This window comes from Chlamydotis macqueenii, chromosome 1, assembly GCF_036417535.1.
Source record: "Chlamydotis macqueenii isolate bChlMac1 chromosome 1, bChlMac1.mat, whole genome shotgun sequence".
Lineage (NCBI taxonomy): Eukaryota > Metazoa > Chordata > Aves > Otidiformes > Otididae > Chlamydotis > Chlamydotis macqueenii.
In genome coordinates this window covers 193,215,296-193,237,080 of record NC_141556.1, presented here as the reverse complement: position 1 = coordinate 193,237,080, position 21,785 = coordinate 193,215,296, and the positions used below count along the sequence as shown (strand labels likewise).

The window sequence follows — 21,785 nt, the reverse complement described above, 5'->3', positions numbered from 1 at the left end:
GAGGCATAAAGTAGAAATCCTGGGAGATGGAAGAGGAATTTACAGGTTTGTTCGTGGTGGAAACTGATGAGGAAAAGAGTGGGGGGGAAAGAGAGTGCAAAGCAACTGGTGTGATCATTGTGCTTGGAGGCAGGTGGGCCAGTCTTTCCCCTGGAGGGTCTGCTTTCATTTCTTTTGTCTCAAAGTAGCTTAGAGGATTCCCACTGCTCCAGCTGAAGGCAGAGAAGCAAAAGGAGGTTCCATAAATTGGCTGGTACCTTGAATCTTTCCTAACTCCTAGAAGGCCTCTGCAGACACAGGCATAAACATGCTCCATCCAGAGATTGCTGTGCTAACTTCTCTAAACAGTCCCTACATTTAAAAAACAAAATATTGTCCTTTCAGCACTGAGTAGGTTACTGCAAGTCTGCCAAATATTGTTCATTTCCTCCTAGTTATGCTTTCAAGAAAATGTATTTGTTAAAAACACCGGGAAAGAAATGAAAATCTGCTCTCCTCACACCCTTGTATTTATCTTTGGCTAAAGGAATATTATCTAGGCAGACCCATGTTGAAATACTGTCAGCACACCATTGGATTGTTCTGCTAATGCCAAAGACGTGTTCTGCAAGGAGCATCAGTGCAAAACATCTGGACAACATGCTTCACCTTCAGGACAGCCATGGAAGAAATACCAAAATAATCTTCAACAGCAGAACATGAACACATGCAGGAGAGCATCCCCTTCCCCCAGAGTCAGACGGGCAAGTCACTGCGGTTAGCAAGCAGAGCTGCAGTTTCTCTCTGCATCACACATCGTCCAGCTCGATCAGGCCATGAGACTCAACGTACCCAACTGACTCACGAGGAGACGACACCACAGACAGCTGCACCATGGGCAGTCACTGCCCTCCTTCCGCAGGCTGGAGGGAGAGTGGGGCAGTGCTCGGTTCATGCCTGCCTCATGCACTGAGGAAGGGGATCGATTTTGGGAGCTGTGGCTCAGCAGAGGCAGGAGCCAAGTTCTGCTGGTTTTAACCTCTCCAAGGGCTCGGCTCAGCTGGCACCTCCCAGCGATGTGTTGAAAAGTGTTGACAGCAATCCTAGTAGCACTCAGGAAGGCCCCGCGAGAAGTTACAATGTGTTGAACCAGGGAAGCTACGCTCCCACTGCTGTCTTTAGCCTGGCTTCCTAGGAAGATCTCATTGTCTGTCTGTCCATCTGTCTGCCAGCCTGTCCATCTGTCTCCTCTCCTCCCCCACACCATCAGTAATTTTTTAATCCATTGCCCAAATTCAACTAAAATTGTAAGACAAGTCAAAGCTCATAAGGTCTCGTGTATTTCATGAAAACAAGCTATTTGATAGAGGAGAAAGATCAAAATGAGTGTTGTTGCAGTCAGCTAAACAGTTTTCTCTTCTGCTTCAGGTTCCAGATGGCCAGTCAGCACAGATGTACTGGTCAGACAGCTGGCATGTGTAGGGACTGAGAGCAGACACAACACATGCTTCCTCATCTCATCAGCAACGAGGGCACAAGGAAGAGAGCTAGAGGCTTAGGGCTTGGCATGGAAGATGCAGGAGAGAAGGACCCATCCTATTTTGCATGCTCGCACCCCATCAGTCATGTCCAAGAAGGAGTGATTGTTCTGACTATCTAGCACTCCATCTTTACGTTGAAGAGTGACAGTTTTTAATACCACTCACAGTCAGCACATGTCAAGTTGACCCATCATTGCCAGTTGTCCTGGTTTCAGCAGGGACGGAGTTAATTTTCCTCTCAGTAGCCAGTGTGGTTTGGATTTCATATGTGAAGAATGTTGATAAAAACACTCTGATGATAGGAGTTGTTGTTAATGAGACCAAGGACACTGTGTGGCTTTCCAAGTCTCGTTAAAGCCTTGTTCACGTGCAGATGAGGGAAGCTGGACGAAAGACAGACAGAATAATTGATCTGAACTGGCCAAAGAGAGTATTCCATGCCATAAACGTCACGCTCAGTATATAAGTGGGGGTTGCCCATGGGAGGGGGCATCCTTTCCATTCTGGCATCCATTCGGGCACCCTTGGCATCCTTTTCTTCTCTCTTGCTTGCTGGCATCGTTCCCTCTACCTTGCTAGCTTGCTCTCCCTCCTTCGCTTGCTGCTCAGTGTCATTTCCGTGATCGCTGCTCAGGACGGGCTGCATCGGTCATTCGGACATCGGGTGGCAAGAAATCGTACATTGTTCATTTTGTGTATTTTGTATATATTAATATCCTTATATTCTGTTATCTTTGTAGTTTAGTATTTTAGTAAACTGTTTTTATCTCAACCCACGAGTTTTCCTTTCTTCCCAATTCCTCTCCCCCATCCCGCTGGGTAGGGGGAGGGTAAGTGAGAAACTGTGTGGTGATCTGGGCTAAACCTCCACACCAGTCACACCAGAGGTGGACATGAGTGAGTGTAGGTTTGGTCTTGCAGAATCGTGTTACAGGGTGATTACTTTCCATTTTTCCTGAAGTCAAGTGGCTTTGTCACTCACAAGGGATAGGACCACTAAAAACTTGTGTCAGAAAGGTATTTATGAAGTGGAAAACAAGGCCATACACACACACACACACACACACATACACATATATATATACACACACATATGAAGTATAAACCACAACTTCATGTGTTACTATTCTTTACACACAGTTCCTGGAGACATGCACTGTGACACAGACCTAGCTTTCATGTTACCTGTTATTGTCAATAGGAGTCCAACATTTGCTAGCAGCAGAGGGATGGGACAGTCAGGGACCTTCTGTTCCATTTCAGGTGCTCAAGAATGCAGCTGTGGCAGGTTACTTCCCAAAACCCAGGAGGTTTTGTCCCACTCCCTCCAACTTTTCCCTGTACTCAACTGTCCTCCTGTCTACTGTCTCCTTGGATTTATCATCCTTTCTTCCTAGTCAACACTTTCTACTCTTTCCTATCTGAGCTCACCTTCCTTGCACTCTTCCATGCATTCCCCATGCCCAGGATCTTTGTCTACCTTCCCTGCAGCTCCCTGACCCTTGTACCCCTGTACAAGGACTATCGACTCCTTCTTTCAAAGCTGTTGATAAACCAGTGTGTGCCTGCACACACACAAGAGAACATATACCCAATATGTATGCGCTGATGCCAACAAATACGCCAGCTATTTGTACCTCATTATTGCAGATCATTCACAGATTGACATTTTAATGAACACTGATAACAATAATAACAATAATAACAACAATAACAATAATAATAATAATAAGCAGCAGCAGCAGCAGCAGCAGCAGCAGCAGCAGCTACAGCAGCAGCATTAGCCCTGAGTTATACATAGCAGTCAGCTTTAGCTGGAAACACTGAGAAGTGATGTTTTTTAGCAGCCGAATGACAGGAGAGTGCCTGTGACCTGTTTACATGATAAGTCTAAGAATAGCCCAACTTTGTCGGAAGTCACAGAAATGTCCAACAAGATGAGAATGAAAACTTTGGGTGGAGAAACCAAATCACTTCAAGAGTTGTCTTATGATTAACTATTATGGCTTATGTTACAAAGTTCTTCCATTATACCACTGGAGTTTCTCAATGTCTGTTTAGAGAGGCTTCAACGGAAATGTTACTAAAACACTGTTGTTGTCACGGTTTCTCTGTCACCACAAGAATAATGTAGCACAGGCTTCCTGCATTACTTTGACTGTACAGACAGAGAGCTTGAGGTTTTTCTAACTTTAAAATATACCTGTGGCTACCTTGATAACCACAGACAAACAAACAACCAATCAACCTATCACAGCGAAAAGCCAAACTGGAGAGACTCAGATGTTGCACGTACAGGAAACGGGTGGAACTGGCACAATATTTTTAAGCAAGGTGAAAACAGCCACCTTAACTGCTAAAAGAAACCTTTTGACCATTCCTTGTTCATCTCTTCCCTTGATTACAATAATCTCATCCTGTGGTCACCCCCATTTCTCCTTTCATGCTAACCCAAATGTGCAACTTTTTGAGTTTCTTCACTTCCTACTGCTTTGTCTCCTACGTCTTTGTTGTTTCCATTGAGCTTTGAGATTGTTTTTACCATGCATGCTACGCTTGGATGTGGAAGTGGGGTAGATGCTCTGTTTAGATAGCAGGAGTCCATTGATGTGGAAGTGCTTCAGAGAGCTGCTCATGGCTGTTTGCAGTAGCAGAACTGCTCACAGTAGCAGTCTGTTGGAGCCAGACACTTGTGATGACGTGCTGCATTCAGCGAGCTCAGTGCTATTAACACTCTTACAATATCCCAGCAGAGGAGAAAGCATTTTGTCTGAACTGTCTCCCCTTGCATTTGCTCTAGGGGACCAAGAATTACTCTTGGACTGCAAAGAGAGAAAAGCTATAGACTCCCACAGAAAAAAAAAAAAATCCTGGATGCTCTAGAGCAGCTACGTGTGCACAAGTCATGCAGTTCACAGCTTGGCCAGGAACTCAGGCTTACAGAGCATTTTCTACTTACAATAGCAATCCAGCTGTGCTTGAAAAGCTATGGAAGAGCAGTAGAAATGAAGAAAACTTAGAAAAGCTGTGAAAAAGTGGAGCAAAGAGATTGTTTCACTAACCTCTCCTTCCTCATAGAGGCCAGGAGGAATAGAGCAATGCAAGGTAGACCTTTCTTAGATGAACTAAACAGCATGAAGACAAGGAATATCAAGGACAACCTTAAGTTTCACTGCGATACTTTCCATGTAACACATGCAGAGACCATGCCCTTGGTTCATTTCTGGGTACGTTTCTAAAAAAGGGCTGCTTGCCAAAGACTTCAAACAAAACCTGTAGTTCTGCCACAAGGATCCATTATTAGCATCTTCCTCAAGGGAGGAATTTATTTGCTGTTGACTGGAATTTGCTTTGATATTTCAGCCACTCCTCTTCCGCTATCTCCAAAACGCATGGCACACAAGGAGAATGAGGTCTGGTCATTAGACAGGTCCTTCTGCACCCTGTGAGCAGGTGAGACTTCAACCATAACGTGGCTAGATTCCTTCTGGAAAATAACTGATTCTCATCATTTTTTGTTCATCATTCTCCCTATGGAATAGACTGTGTGCTCCTGTGTCTAAAATTATCTCCCTTTCCTCCTTCAAATCTCTCCTTGTGTCTCATTTTTCACATGCTTTCCTACAATAGTCTCCTCTAGGAAGCTGTTTGCTCCCATCTTTGCCTTGATCTTTAAGCATGTAGAGGTGGCCAGCTAAATAGAGCAAATGCCTCACTGGGATTCAGCTCGTTCCCATGTGCTGGAACGGTGCCACGAACACCTGTGGTACTTTCTAAATAATACAACAGCAGGAGAAAATGCAGTCTCAGGCCTGATTCTTGGCTGTACGCAGAGCTCTATTTATTCCACAGTCTGTGAAAGGACCCTAATATGCGAGTAATTGCAGTTTATATCCATTTTCACATGCAGAAGACTGAAGGCAGCCATCAAGGGAAGGAGACTTATATCCACAGTGCCCTTAGAATTTTATTTCAGTGTCCTTAGAAATGGCAGGCCTAGAATAAGGTAGGCTTTAAAATTTATAATTTCTTCAGCCATTACAGCCACAAACCAAACTAGTCTGTGAAACCAGATGCTGTGACAGTGGCATAGCGTTGTGCATCTTTGCCTGAGCTCCTCTGTAAAGCAGGCTACCTACCCACACCAAATCAGTCTCATGTCTAACCCAGGGAAATGCAGCTGATTTAGGGCATCCTTCAGGAAAACATCTTGATTTGAAGGTTTTAAGTGATGGAGAATCCTCCATGGCCCTTGGCATGTTGATCTGATCTTGTTGAAGATGTCCCTGCTCCTTGCAGGGAGGTTGAACTAGATGACTTTTAAAAGTCACTTCCAATCCAAACTATTCTATTATTCTATGATCTCATTGGCTTTCTCTCCCACATTAGACACCAGCAGACAACAAACCAAGTTGTCCTTGTGATGTGCCTGCATCTCCCCATGGTCCATAAAAGGATGCTGGACTTGGACTAGACACAACATTTAGACACTTAATGCAGCTGGGATGAATCCCACCACACTGTCTTTGACTGAGATCTCTCTTAAGCTTTGCTTCTCTAATCTGGATTCACAGAATTATCACAGAATTATTATCAAGATTGGAAAAGACCTAAAAGATCATCCAGTCCAACCATCACCAATACTTCTCAGCTAAATCATATCTCTCAACACAACATCCAAACGTTTCTTGAAGACTGCCAGGGACGGAGACTCCACCACCTCCCTGGGCAGTGCATTCCAGTGCCTGACTACCCTTTCCAAGAAGTAATATTTCCTAATGTCCAGCCTGAATCTCCCCCGGTGCAGCTTGAAACCATTGCCTCTAGTTCTATCACTGTCTACACGAGAGAAAAGGCAGACCCCTAGCTCACTACAACCTCCCTTCAGGAAGCTATAGAGTGCAATGAGGTCTCCCCTGAGCCTCCTCTTCTCCAGACTGAACAATCCCAGCTCCCTCAGCCGCTCCTCATAAGGCCTGTGCTCCAGACCCCTCACCAGCTTCGTAGCCCTCCTCTGAACGCGTTCCAGGGCCTCAATGTCTTTCTTGCAGTGAGGGGCCCAAAACTGAACACAGTACTCGAGGTGCGGCCTCACCAGTGCCAAGTACAGGGGGACAATTACCTCCCTGTTCCTGCTAGTAACACTGTTTTTGATGCAAGCCAGGATGCCGTTGGTCTTCTTGGCCAGCCGAGCATCAATCAGTACCCCCAGGTCCGTTTCCTCCACACAGTCCTCCAGCCCCTCCGCCCCAAGCCTATAGCGCTGCCTGGGGTTGTTGTGGCCGAAGTGCAGGACTCGGCATTTGGTCTTGTTGAACCTCATCCCATTGGCTTCAGCCCAGCTCTCCAGCCTGTCCAGATCCCTCTGGAGGGCCTCGCTACCCCCAGGCAGATCCACACTCCCAGCCAATTTGGTGTCATCTGCGAACTTACTGAGGGTGCACTCAATGCCCTCATCCAGATCATCAATAAAGACATTGAAGAGGACAGGCCCCAGCACCAACCCCTGGGGAACACCACTTGTGACCGGTAGCCAGCTGAATTTAACTCCATTCACCACCACTCTCTGAGCCCGGCCCTCCAGCCAGCTCCTTACGCAGCCAAGAGTGTACCCATCCAAGCCATGGGCTGCCAGCTTCTGCAGGAGAATACCGTGGGAGACAGTGTCAAAGGCTTTGCTGAAGTCTAGGTAGACCACATCAACAGCCTTTAAAGAGCCTTTGGCTCTTTAAAATTTTTATTGCAATAAAAGACCTGGTTGTCTAATAATTTAGGACAACATCTGTGAATAAAGTCTCTAATGAGAGTAAATTGTTTAATTCTCATAGAAAAAAAAAAAAAAACAACAGGAAATTGTGCAATGTCACAAAATGAAGCAAAGATGGCCTGGAACCCTGCCCCTGTGCTCCTAAGGTGCCCCAAGATACTGCAGACCAGCTCTAAGAAAGCAGATATGGTGAATCCCACTCTCCATGTATGTCATTTACCTTAATATGATCGCATGCAGAAATAAGTACATCTCTACATCTCAGCAGATAAATACCAAGCACGGAAGCTACTTGCATGTATACAGCTCTTTAAATCTGAACAATATAAAAATACTGGCTCTTCACTGTTACCTTGATAGCATCTCACAGTGTCTTCCCAACACACGCTGTCACATGGAAAGCTTATCTGCTCCTAGGAATCATACCTTATTTCTGCCCTCTATTACAGCCGTTCGCTCAGTGATGCTCTGGATCCTGTTTCCTATGTTGTTGCCAGTTTTCAGTGTGAAAGATCCTTCAGTATAAGAGCAAAAGCCATGCCTGAAGACAACAAAAAATGAAGTTTTATTCATTTGATGATAGACTGAAATATTCAGCACATAAGACAAAATAATTCTTCTGGAAACAGTGGTCAGTCAGGGAAACAGTAGGTGCTGTGATAACCGGGCAAGAACAGTTACTTTTCATAAAATCTTGAGGTGTGGAGCCTGACGACTGGATCCACTTTCACAGCCTCTCCTTGAATATTAGCGCTCTGGAGTCACTGTTAACATTTAACCCACTGTGGACTGGGTGGTCAGAATTTACAATCTGAGCCTAATTATAGGGCTGTGCAAGACCAACGTCCCATTCCAATGCTCCTGTTTTCAGCCATTGTCGTGGTTCAGCTTTGGCTCCAAACATGAGTTTGTATTATTTTCAGTATTAAATCCAAGACAAGTTATATTTGTTTCAAGATCTGTTCCACAATGTATTGGATGCCATTTCACTGTGTGCAAGTTCTTTTTGTTATCATGAAAAATGATGCAAGTTCTCATTTCTGAATATTTTCTCCAGTTCAGTTTACAGAATGGCAAAATATCAAAACTAGGATTCAATTATTACAAGATTACAGTAAAAATAACCATAATCCTGCAAATTCACAGGAAAAACAAAATTAAACAAAACTATACCTAATTGCCAAAGGGATTTAAATGTTCATATAATCTGAAAAAAAAATCAAAATAATATTAATGAATGGAAATCTCAGGGAAAAAAAATCTTTTTGCCTTATGCAACAAATTGGCTTCTAATCAGAACATTCAGGTGTGGTCATGGTAGAGTTGATTTGTTTCCCAAAGCCTAATTTGGTACACATGGAAATAAACACATTGGAATGCTTTTTAAAATGCTATCTGTCCCTGTTCTTCTTTGAGGATATCTAGTTTTGCTTTTCATCCAAAATTTAGTTACTGTTTGTTCAATTCCAGCTTCAACAGTAGAGCTTAACCCTTCAGCAGGGTCAAGCTCTTTCAAATACAGTATGTTCCTTTGATCTTCCATGGATTTGAAAGATAACGACTGCAGCATCTGCAATCAAATAGTTCTGACATGTATATCGGTTGTTTGGAGAAATGACCTTTCAAGCCCATTGACTGGATAACGGTATGTGAGGCAATCCTGATGAAAGCATGAGGTTCATTTCCTTTCAGCTAACTGTGCAGTTTGCTCTAAGTTTGTGTTGTTTATAATATCAATGGTACACTAATTTTACATGCTTGCTTTTAATTGCGCAGCATTGCGTCAAACTGGCCAGTGTCTTAGCAGATATTACAGCTTAAAGAAATGATGATATGTAAACTAGCTTGGGCTGTCACCATTAACACAGATATATGACTGCCTGCCCAAATTTCTTAACATGCATTAAGAGGGTCAGTGCACTGAAAAAGCCAAAAACCAAGAGCAGGCCATTGTCATTCATGCATAGAGGACAGGGAGAAACAGCACGGTAAGAAAGCCCTATTTACACAAATATTTCTTCCAAACTCTGGTTTAAAAGCCAACTTCTAATACATTACTGTAAAGCCAGGGTGAATGAAAGATGGCTGTATTAAGACAGTTGATGTATTCAAATGGGACAAAATGGTTTAAAATTGTTCAGAAAGGTAGATGTCATTTACTTTGCACATATAATGCTTTAAGAAGTCTGGTTCTGTAAGAAGACTAGAACACAGAAGTCATGATAGTGCTGGTAAACTGATAACATTTCCATGCCATAGCAGCTGTCAGAACTTATTTCACTATGCCAGTAACATAGGCACACAAAAAGGGAGTATCAAAGGCACGTTCTCATGACTGGATATTTGGGCAGTCTCTGTATAGGAAAGAGAGGCCTCGAAATCTCTCAAGTAATTTTTTTTTCCCCACAGAATGAATTTGTTTCTTTGTTACAATGCTGAAAATTCATGCTTTTACTATATAAGTCCTTACAGAGACATGTATTTTGGTAAAGAACAGAAAGAAGGTATAAGGTATATTCAGAAACTGCTTGTGCAACTCTGAAAGGCATCTTCAATCTCCCTTCTTGCAGCTCTGGAGCCTCCAGGCTTCATTATTATTGTAATCTTCCTCGTAATTCCTTGAAAAAGACTGTATATATTTAGGTTGCAATGTCTTAGGGAAGAGGATAGTGTTATGTCTTTGTTGATGTTTAGCACAATGGGGTGCTGATTACTCATTAATACCATAATACAAACCACCATCATAATTACAATAACATCACAATAACAATAAAAACACATGTAAAACACTAGATGAAATAGTAGCCCTGGAGGCACATATGTAAACTCTACTGACTTCACATACCATGCTATCTCCAAACTGCTGATTACAATGTTAATGCAATTATAGTAGAAAATCGAATAGACTTAATAGCTGTACTCCGTGGTTTTAATAAAAAATGAGTCACAGTCAAGCTAAGAATACAGCATCTAACAGCCCACGGTACACCATGGGAGATGTGAGTACTACGCGCCACTTCGGCTCCACTGACTGCTGGATCAGCAAACGTTTACAAACCAGTTGCATCCCGGCTGCCAGGCAAAGTCTAGCACAAGACTCAGACTTCTCCCTTTGGATGCAGAGCCAGATGCTTTCTCTCTTCAGCTGCCAAATGCTCTCACTTTAACCTCAAATATACTAACACAGCTCAGGGAGAGAGACCACGAGCCACCTCCCGTCTCCGGAGCTGGTTACTCTGGTGAGGACTCAGTCATCCTTCCTCTTGCTGCTGCCAGCGGTGCCACGTGAAGCTACTGCTCGAGCCAGCAACACTGGGGAGACATGGGGAAGTGGCAAATGGGAGTAATTTAGAGTCCTGCCTCCTAACCTGACTTCAGCTCCTAACAGCAGGCATTTTGTAACAGAAAGAGAAAATGCTCCACTGAACTTAGATGTAGTCATCAAACCAAATGTTTGTGTTAAGTACAGATGCTTGGAAAGAAAGAGAAAAAAATGAAAATATAAAAATTTACTCTGGCTCGGACCAAAATACACAATCATCTTCCCATTAATTCAATTGATGTTTCGTTGCATGTGTCCTCAGATAACACCAGCTATGCGTTTTATAAAGAAATTACAAGTTACTTCAAACTAACTGCTCGGTGAAAGAGCAAGGGTATCCTATTTGTGGCAAGAACTGCCTGTGTTTGCAGGGAAATCCTGCTGAATTTTGGATATCTGAATCTTACTCCAGATATCTCCGGAGCGCATGAATTCCTGAAATGTTTTGTTGTGGGATGAGCCTCGTTGCTTTTGCATCTTCAGGAAAGCTTACAGCAGGGTTACCGCCAGGTTAATGAAAAAGCACACAGTGTGCGCAGGGACTGATAAACAAGCTGAAATCTGCCAGCACATTTCTAAGCACTTCTTACACCTGTGTCCCCACACATCCTTTCACGTCCCTGCTTTGTGGGTGCAGCTAGGCACGTGCAGACAGCCTATATAGTCAGCGTTAAGGGGGTGTGTGTACAAATTTATGTTTATAAACATTATGCAACCTCAGAGCACGGTAATCAGACTCTGCTGTCCTAGTGGGGAAGCAGAGCAGAGCGATCAGGTTTCTCCCCCCCCACGCCATGAAGTTTTTTCCATGTGCCTGTGTGCGTGCTCGCATGCGCGTTGCCTGTGTGTACGCACACGTGCACCCGCACACACAAGCACACTTCATCCTTTAAGCCGAGAGCAGGAGAAATAGGCTATTCCGGTGTAAAACCAGAAGCCGTCAGTTGTCCTGTGGGTTTCGAGAGAACCCCAGTGCAGGGGGAAGGTGAGGTGGGAGCTGGGGGCTGGGGGAAGCCGGCAGCGTGGGGCGAACACCACCAGCAGACCTGCTTGCCATCCTTAGCTTTGGGAATTTACACTTCTCTGGAAGGGCTGGGGGGAGGTTTATGCAACCAGAAATTAAGTTCAGCTTTATAAAAGGTCTGTGATGTGCGGAGCTGGCACTGGCGGGGGCCCTAGAGAAGTGGCCTGGGGGAGGGGAGCTAGCCTCCTTCTCAAGAATACATCAAGCCCTTGAGGAAGCAGAGTGTGCCATGTTTGAAGATGCAAAGATAATCACAGTGCTGGGAACCGTCTTGTGTAGCGGAGGAAGCCAAACAACAAGAGGAAAGCAGCATATGCTCCTGATTTCGCACAGGAAGCTAGCAGCACCTCCTGCCAAAGTGAGATAAGAAAACTCCCATGGCCTATTCTGGACAAGGCCATGGTTATCAACCTTAGCTTCACACTGTCCTCACTCTGCTCCACAGCCCGCTCCCTTTCCTAATGAGTTTCAGAGCCCTTACCTCTATTAGCATACAGCGTGCCAAGCACAATAGCGTGGTATATTTATAACTATCGATGGGGAAAAGTTTCCAGGGCAAGAGTGTACTTCATGTCATCTTGATGGATTTCACTGAAATCAAACTACAAACCAGCTCCAAGCTAAAGTCCTGCCTGTGAAACTACTGATCTCAGAAAAAAAAAGGGGGTTTGTTGTCACCCCAGTGATTTATAGTGGAATGAAGGAGCTGAGGTGAAGGATTCATCTACTTACTCACAGGACAGACTTGACTCTCTGTATGACAGGGAGTCCTAAATGAAAACTCTAGACCCAGCTTGTGTCCAGAGCCCTCCTCTTCCCCATCCTGGAGACTGTTCTGCAATTTGCACTTCAAATAGTACAGTGACAAATACCAGTTGGAAAATACAGTTGTATCAGTTGGAAAAATACTCATCTTCTGTCTTCTCATCCTCTCAACTCCTCCCTCCCAAGCCTTCCTGTGTGATTTTAGAGGCCACTGCAATCCTTCCCCCCTGTAACATCCCATTCAATTCTCTAAGCATTCCCCTTGGCAAAGCCACTGGCAGCCTCAATCACACTCGTGTTTACTGAGGTAGTATTTGGCAATTGCACCAATACTAGGAGCAAGAGGAAGCCATTCTGTCACTGATGGTGACCATTTTTGAGAGTGATTGATGGCAGGCACAGAATTTTTCTCAACATCTATCTTTTTTTTTGGGTCAGCAATCAATTCCTAGCAGCATCGGCACAATGCTATTACAAGTTCAAGTCGGGCTGACTCATGTCTTTCAAGAGGCGGTGGTGGCAACACTAACATTAAAACAGGAACTCTGGAAATTCCTGGAATTGTAAAGAATATATAGGAACTGTTTTCCTCTTGGAAGTTATTAAAAAAATCTGAATGACATGGGCCTCGCCTGCTCCACGCCTTGGCGTCCAGCACTGTGTGATTGGTAGTGTGGGGCTGGTGTAGCCACATGTCCTGAGGAGTATTAAGTCAATTTGAGGCAGGAAACAGAGAGGGAAAATAGTAGTAGGGAGCATGTACAGGTTGTGAAACGTGCTTAATGTGGTGGAGGGGGAGAACGTGTGCTGGCCCCCTGCCAGCGTTCTCCACGAGCTTTGGCTCTAACACTGTAATGTGCTTGTCCATTAAGGAGCTATGGTCCAGGCATTCCTGCTCTAGATCAAAAATAATTGGTTGGAGGTTGAAATGCCAGCCCCACCGCATTCGGTGGCAAAATTGCAGCCAGCTGAGAGTTCATTCCAAGCACCCTCCCCGATAGACAGATTCACACAGAGTACGTGGGGTTTTAGGGCTAGGAGGAAATCTTCTACAGGTAGTAGGAGCTAGATACAGTTTACATCATATATTGTAGTTTGTGCATTTATATTTCTTTAGGAGCTTAGCAAGAAAAGCCAAACAAGAAGTCCTGGTGAGAGTGGTGCAGGTTCCTCCTCTGCATGTCTGATTCTTCAGGCCTTCACCTCTCTGCTCTCATGTCACTGGTCCCTACTGCTGCCCACTGCAGTGTCAACACTTGTCCATTAAGAACAGATGGAACATCACCAGCCCATCTCACTTCAGACATGCTGACAACTCCCAGAGAACAGCAACTCTCCATTGCCATTCCTCAACCCTCAGTCTCCAGCATGGGAGTAGACTTGTGACCAAGTACACTGGACACTATTATTATTGCTGGAGTGAGGATTGAGTTGTTTTCTGTTTTGTAGGATGCTCTGTGTCCCCAGTGAATGGGACACTTAGAGGGAAAGTGCATTCTCTAGACGAGATCCTCGATATCCTGAATGCCTCATCCTCCTGGTGAGAATCTTTGGAAACAGTAGGTTATATGGCATTCATGGTCTTGTTGCACATCACCATGACTCTATAGAAACATGAAGTGTTTGACAGCTGCACGCTGCCTTACCTGCTATTATCTACATGCAACCAGATAAATGGATAATGTTTTCCTTTCAGAGTTATCCTTTCCAAACAGTATGGCTTGCCCTGAACTACCCCAGTATGCTACCACAGAAAACTGATTGAGCTGAACTATCTCAAAAGAAGCAGTAAGATCAACACCAGTTTTACTTATCCTATCTTTCAACCCTTCATGAGCCCATGCTCACATTTCCACAGGAAAAAAAAAAAATCACTTCTACATCTACCATGAAACACCAGCTATTCACAACAAAAAATATAAATATCTCAGACTGAGTGTCACCAAAAAAACCACATTTTGCTTCCAACTTCTTTGCCAATACTTACAACCCCTAGCCATCAGGGAACATAACAGCATTTGAAAGCAATTTTTCAGTTGTTTGCACATCCTGAGCTGACCTGAAATTTTCTCACCTTGAGTTGGTTATCAGATAAATATATTTTGCTTCTTGACCTTCTGTTTCCTGCTTCACATAGCTTAGCATTCTTCATGAACACAGAATACCACCACATTTCAGCCAATCCTTCCTTCCTTCCTTCTTATCCGCCTCCTTTCCCTCCTTTGCTAGACTGTAATCACTCTCATCTCCCATGTGGTCATTGTGAATCAGCCTCCACTTTCTCTCTCCAAGAGTGCCAACTGTGTCCTCCACAGAGAAGCTGCATGTTGGCTGGAACTACAGACTTATCACTAAAGCGTGAGGTTTCCACAAGCACCTAGAACTTCTTGCTGGGAAAAAGTGTTTTATTTTAATAGCCTGTGTTGTACTGAAAGGAAGAGATGTTTCCTGATTTGGTTGAGCAGTCAGAAACATAAAGAGAAAGACCATGAAACCTCCATATGCAATGTCTACTCTTACTCTCTCTTTCTTCTGTTTCCAAATAAGCTCCCTATATATAAAGTCCAAGATACTGTTCAGACCCTTCCGGCAGCAGTTACCTTCCATGCACAAGTCACTCCTAACAGCTCACTCAATATAACTTCACATCTATAGCCCTCCAAGATCCAGGTATCCCCAACACCTTCCTTCTCATAATGCTGAAATTCCCTTCCTTTTTTTTTTTCTGTCCTGATTGGATCCTCTTTGCTTTAGAAAAGACTAATTCTTTATTAATCTATTTACGCAGCCCTCAATACTATCTGTCATGCTAACAAGCTGGAAGCACAACTAATACCCTTTCAATTTTCCAGTGATCAGCGGAGGAGATGAAAGAGCTACTGCTGCACCGAGGTTGTGTTTCTCAAAACGGCTTGTTTTCAGCTTCACTTTAAGTAGGGGTCTGAGAGCAACGCTGGGCTGACTGGAGCGAGGGAGTGGCAGTGCAGGCAGAAAACAAGGAAGGGATGAGAAAGAATGGAGGGAAACATTTTTAAGGAGAGAGGGGAGCTGATTAGAGGGAAAACAGGAAGAGAAAATACTGACAGACGTGGATATAAGACCAAGGATCCATCTACCCCATATCCTGTCTCAACAATGACCATAAGCAGATGGTTGGGGATGAGTAAGAGCAGGACTAACTTCAGATACTTCCTCCTCATACTCCCCCAGTCACCAATTATTATCAGCCCAAGAGCTTCCTGCAGCGGAGGCTGTTTCTACACTTCAGTGGACTTCTCTTCCAAGATTTTGTGCAAACTTTTCAAATCCTCAAAATCCTCTGCCAAGGAGTTTCACAGATCTGCTATGCACTGCATGAAGAGCCATCTCCTTTTTCTGCTTGGAATTGCTCTCCTCCTGGCTCCATTTAATGGCCCCTACTTCTTAAACTGGAAAAGACATACACAACTGATCCTCAGACATCTGTGTCCTTCACAAGTCTGTAGATGTCTATTGTGTAGCCCCCCAAGTCATCTCCTTTTCAGGCTCCAGAGCCTTGACCTCCCTCCTCACTCATCCCTCACACATTCCTCTCATTCCCTGAAATTCCTTTGATCCTTTTTTTGTCCCTCCTGGTGCGCCTTCCAGTTTTGCTGCATCCTTTGAGATGAAAGGATCAGAAATGCTCATAGTACAAAAGATGTCAGTAATCTATGGATTTATGTGGAGTTATCATGGTGTTCTCTATTTTGTTCTTTATTTCTTTTCTCGCAATTCCTAACGCTTGGTGTGCTTTTTGAGCTGCTCATGATTGTGGTTGCTTTCACCAGCCCCTGTATCACAATGCTCAGATCTTTCTTTGTGGTAGTAATGATCAGCCAACAGCCTTTTTACATGTACAGCCTTTTTACACTTACATTTTACATGTGAAAGCCAGATTGTTTTTTTCCTATCCGCATCATGCACATTTATCTTCAGTGAATTTCATCTGACACTTTATCACTCAGATACCCAGATTCATATAGTTCTGCATTTCTTCGCAATCAGCCCTCATCCTACAAATCTGAATAACTTAGTATCATCAGCAAATTCTGTCATCTCCTTACCACCTTTTCCAGGTTATTTCTGAACATGTTGACAAGTAGAGGCCCCAGCACCAACTCCTGAAAAACTTCACTGGTCACCTCCCTAAGCTGCAAGAACTGGCTGTTCCCTCTTAACCTCTGTTTTCTATTTTTTAACTGAATATTTTTTTCTGACCATGATCTTACCTCATACGCCGTGTCTGTTCAAAGCCTTCTGCAAAGGCTTGTTGAAAGGCGTACACGTAAAAGGAAAAAGGATGCTAACTAAAGTTTGTATATTTTTGTAAAAGGTGTACTCCATCCAGTAACAGTACTCCATTCATAATCACTCCTAAGCACACACAGAGTTTGACCTAGTGTCTTCCTTTGTCCAAGAGCCCCTGCTAGTGCAGGAGCAGGTTTCTGGCTACGGGCTGGGACGTCCCACTGGCTCAGGCACTGGCAGAGTGCGAGGCCTCACTCACGACGTGCAATCCCCACGTACAGCCTGTCACACACTTTAGTTTCTGCGGGCTGGACCACAGGGAGTAAAAGATCAAGCAACAACGTCTGGCTGCCTGCATGACCCTTATGTGTTCTTCCCTAAGGCTGGGTGTCAGACTGTCCCTGGGAAAGCCAAGAGACCACCCTGCGAAGGCAACAAGAGGAAAAAAGAAACTGGGAAAAAAAAAACAAGGAACAGCAAGGAACAAAAAGATAGGTGAGCGAGGGTTAAAAGCATGACACTAAGCAGAGCACTCCTGACCATCTGGGTGTTACTGTAGTCCTTATGTTTTAAGTTTTATCAATGACCAACTAAAAAAATTACTTGGGCAACATAATGCATTTTGGTTTCAAAGACTTTGGAGATAGACTTGGAAGACTTTGATTTAAAGTTATTGGAAAACTAGCAATACCAAAATTTGAAAGATTAAGCTTCTGGTTCAGCTAAGACCCACAGTGAAACCATTTACAGCTTGTGGACGAAATTCATCAGTGCAGTCACTCTGTTACCCTGAGGACAGACTGGGACAAGTGGTGCTCTGTGTATAGCTTATATCTGTCAAGCTTATCCACCCATTATGTGTATGCCAGGTCTAATTCATACAGCATTTTGTAAATAAAATGTTTTAAAAATCCAAAATACTGACTGAGGACATGAATACAGCCCTCCTACTCTAACCTATTTCTTCAACCATAGCAAACAAAGGGAATAGGTAGCATATTTCTTTAATGTCCCCATTTTAAGTACCTTTACATTACTAGATCACTGTAAGATTTTCTTGCAGTACAGAGTGGAAGGCACAAAAACCGCCAGCCAGATCCTTAGTCAGTGTGAATTCAGAGCTGAGGATCTGGCCACATGTCAAATTAAACAAAGGCATTTTTGAACTACCTGTTTATTAATGGCATCTGACCTACTTTTACCAGCTCTAAGGACTCAGACTTCCCCTTCCCGAAAATAGAAGGTGGCAAGGGGAACAAAAACAGTCACTGTGGACAAACTAATGGGCATCAATGTTTGCAGACATCCACAATTAAATTTGGGTGGTTCAGTACATTTCTAATTAAGTACAATTAACATTTGTTCTTTACTTGTTCATTTTACATACCTCACTGATGTTCCAAATCTGGTTTCCCCTGATAATCTATCCAAGCACATCCTAATGATTCTGCCTTTCAATCCCTTATTAATACACTGACATAAACAATGCAGAGATGCAATTAGACTGCTATGCACACACAGCCTGCCTCCTCTCTCGCTGAAGCTGGTGGGACTCTGGCCATCCACTTTCATTATGGTAGTTTCAGGCTTTCCCTATCTCTGCAGAAGTTTCAAGGAAAACCTCTAGCTTTTGCCTCACTGAGATCCACGACATGCTCCTCTTCCACCGTCTGTAGTGCTGGAGAGTTATTTCTGTAGAAAATAATTTGTGTGATCCTACTTTTGCAGACAGGCCTCGAAGGGAGGTAGTATTCCTTTCCCATCACTCCATGTTAAATCAGCAGTGATTCCAATGAGGATCCACGCACATCAGTGTTACCAAGGTCGTGGTTTCCTGAGATTAGCTCTTTGGCAGCAATACCAGCTTAGATGTTGCTGGTCCCCGCTGCCTACTTCCATCCTCAAATTCAGATATTCAGTCCCTTCATTCCTAATCCCACCATTCAGCTGGTTTTACCACCAAGCAAAATTCATATCCTGCACTGTAGTCAAGGGGGCAGAGAATCAGGTACCGGTTTTTCCAATGAATTTGTTTTTATAGGTACCTCCACAATACCATCATGTTTCTTTCTCCCTCATGCACACACATAGATGAAAACAACAAAAGCCAAAAAAAAAAAATTGCAGGGTTGTAAAATGATAATCTGATATTTGGCTTAAGGCTAAATGACACTGAGAGCTCAAGGAGAGAGGGAGGCAGCGAGGTGGTGGGAGAGTTGGAATACTCAAGGTAAAATTTCAGTGTTGTATCTGTTCATAGTTTCTGAAGGGCCACCAGCCAAACCTTGGGCAGAACATAATGAAGATCTCTCTTGAACTGCCCACGTGGAAATGTCCAGAGAGAGAAACTGCCCCCAAATGACACTGCACAACTGCTGAGGAAATCGGTGCTTCCACTGAGCAATATCAATATCATGTGCCTTTCTTGGCAATCTCTGCCAGACCAGTTTAAGATAAACACAAATCTACTGAAGAGAGTCAGGTCAAGAACCATGAACATCAAGCATATTCCCAGAGTGCAGGCGCTGGTCCTGCAGCCTCAGAGCCGATGAATTTTAGGTGGAGCCCAGACTGCATGGCTCCAGAGATCCTCGGCAAACCCTGCCGCTGGCTGCCCCTCTGCTGACAACCCAACCTGAGCAAAAACGGGGCCAGAAAGAACAATTCCAGGGAAGTATGGAGGGAAGGTATGGAAGAGGCCAAGGAGGCTGATGGACACTGCAGGACAAGTGTCCCACAGGTTGTCCACTGAGCAACTGGGGGCTGCACAGCCTGGGAATATAAGTGTCTGCTGAATAAGTAATAATAAATAATAATAATGTATGTCCAGCAGAATAAGCTGGAGTAAGATAGCTCTGGAAAAGAAGTTTCTCACTCGTTTAAGAAAGACTAATCCTTACTTTTTAAAATTACATTTTATTTTAACTCTTATTTCATTTTCTACTGTCTTTTGCTTATCATCTCTGAAATTACTTGCTCTGCATAACCTTTTAAAAAAAAAAAAAACAAACCCAAACATTACTTTTTTCCTCAGATAGTTTTTCTTGACTCTTCTATGTTTCCTTGCTGGGGTGGACATTCGAAGAGAATCTTTCCACCTATTCAACTAGTTAGCTAACAAAAGGTTATTGAATGGCAATAGAGTTGGTTTAAGCAAAATAATTTTAATAGAAAATAAAGAACAAGGAATTTTAATTTCATTGGTCTCTCCACATTCCAAAAAGTCAAATTTATTGAGCAATTTTACAGCATTTTTTTTTTAATTTGATACCAGGAAATTATGGAAACTGTTTATTTTGGCTGGCCTCCTGTTACCAGCCTGAATGACGTAGAGAGGAGAGTTATGCAAATTGATTGTATTAATCACAAAGCATTAAAATGTATTTGCATTTTATTTAAAAGCAATGGAATCCACTGAGGTATTTTTAGATTTTTGAAACAGAAATACTATCTGGAAGAGAAATTGAAAGAAGCGGCCAGATAACCTAATGGTTTCTATTAAGGAGTGCACAGGCAACAGTCCTTCAAAAATAAAACTATCTAAGTGATGCACTATGTGTCATTCCTCAGCTTGCAATGACACTACTCAAGTGATGCACAGTTAAGTACATATATAAATTTTGGAGCAAACAGATCGGTGCACGGCATCAGTAGCATCTTTTTACTCGGAGTGCATGCTCTGTCCCACGGCATGGGACTCAGAGACTTGAGGAGAATCCCAACTGCCACACACTGAATAATGATAACCTGTGGGATTTATCAACTTAAGGTCCAAGGTACATCTGTGCACAGAAATAGGCACTACTTAAGCACAAATAGAGCAACATTTTAGCCCTGGAAACATGACATTGGGCAGGTAAATCCAAATAAATGCTGTAATGGCAGAATAAGATAATTTTTTTTTTTTTATCTGCTGCACGAGGTACACACACCTTAAATCTGTTGTTTAGGCAAACTTCCCCTCACACAAAAAGGAAAGTAGAGTGATTTAGGTGGGATTAAAGGGCATCTCCAGCTCTTCAGGGAGAGCATCTGAACTGGCACAGATATCAGCCTGGGCAAGGCGCGCCAGCTGCCGAGGTAGTCCACTCTGCTCCCTTCCCAGAGCAGGAGATAAAATGTAATTATTCAGGTATTTCTGCCTTTCTGTGATAGTTAATTGATACCACACTATTCCGAGGGAGCAATTCCACTCCTCTTATGCACAGCATTAAAAATGGTGCTCTCTAGACTTCTTCGATGAGTGTGTAAAGGAGAAGGAAGGGGAGGGGGTTAAAGGGAATTGTCACAGAACAATTGTGAAGGCAATTTGGAAGCAAGTCTGGAAACAACCTTGTAACAGAGCCAATAGCTGATTCAAATCGTTACATTTCTCCTTTGATCATCTGCTCAAACACACTTCTAATTAGCATTTAATTGAGTCTACAGTTTAGCACATTATTGAACACCTGCTTGAGGATATGAATTTCTTTTTCTGATGACATGTTCTTCTGTGTTGCAGTGCAGATCTGTGCTTGTTAACAGAAGGAAATATTTGACAATGAACAAGCACTACCCCAGCTCCCCAAAAGAACCAATTGTTTTATAAGTGCCGCACTGTGATTTCAATCCAGAGTATGCATAGGTGCATAAACACCTGAAAGAAGCTAAAAGATTGAAAATGTTCATATAGGCCTTTCACAAAGTTTCTTTACACCTTGCACCTATAAGCAAAAATAAATTACTACTCAGAATTTTGTGACTTCTCCTTCGAAGGTAATACAACAGATGATAGAGGCAATGCAGCCCTCACCTGTCCTCGAAATTGAGAATTTCAGGTTATACCTACTCCAGCAAAAAGGGAGATTGCTAGTGCCACCTCTTGGTGAGAAGGGTACAGAAAACCACCCATTTGCACAATCCCAAAGCACGACGTAATTGGAAAAACTATGTGTGCTTCTAGGAAGTGCTGACCACCCTCTCACTGGTCACAAAGCACTTACAAGCACTCTTAATTGGAAATAAGATGTTTGACCTATTTAATTGAATAGCGTGTCCTGTATCCCCTCTGGACTTAAAAGTTTCGCTGGACTGGCACTAAAACCCAATTCTACGAAAGCATTAAAGACGTTAAATCGT

General features: G+C 43.3%; 1 protein-coding gene across 1 annotated transcript in view; it reads right to left on the bottom strand.

The window, feature by feature from the left end:
• Positions 1-21,785, bottom strand: part of FLT1 (fms related receptor tyrosine kinase 1) — a 113,372-nt gene that overhangs the window by 51,840 nt on the left and 39,747 nt on the right. Inside the window, exon 11 of the mRNA XM_086772018.1 lies at positions 7,714-7,828. Within this exon, the coding sequence (XP_086628144.1) occupies positions 7,714-7,828 (115 nt within the window). The remainder of the gene's footprint in view (positions 1-7,713; positions 7,829-21,785) is intronic.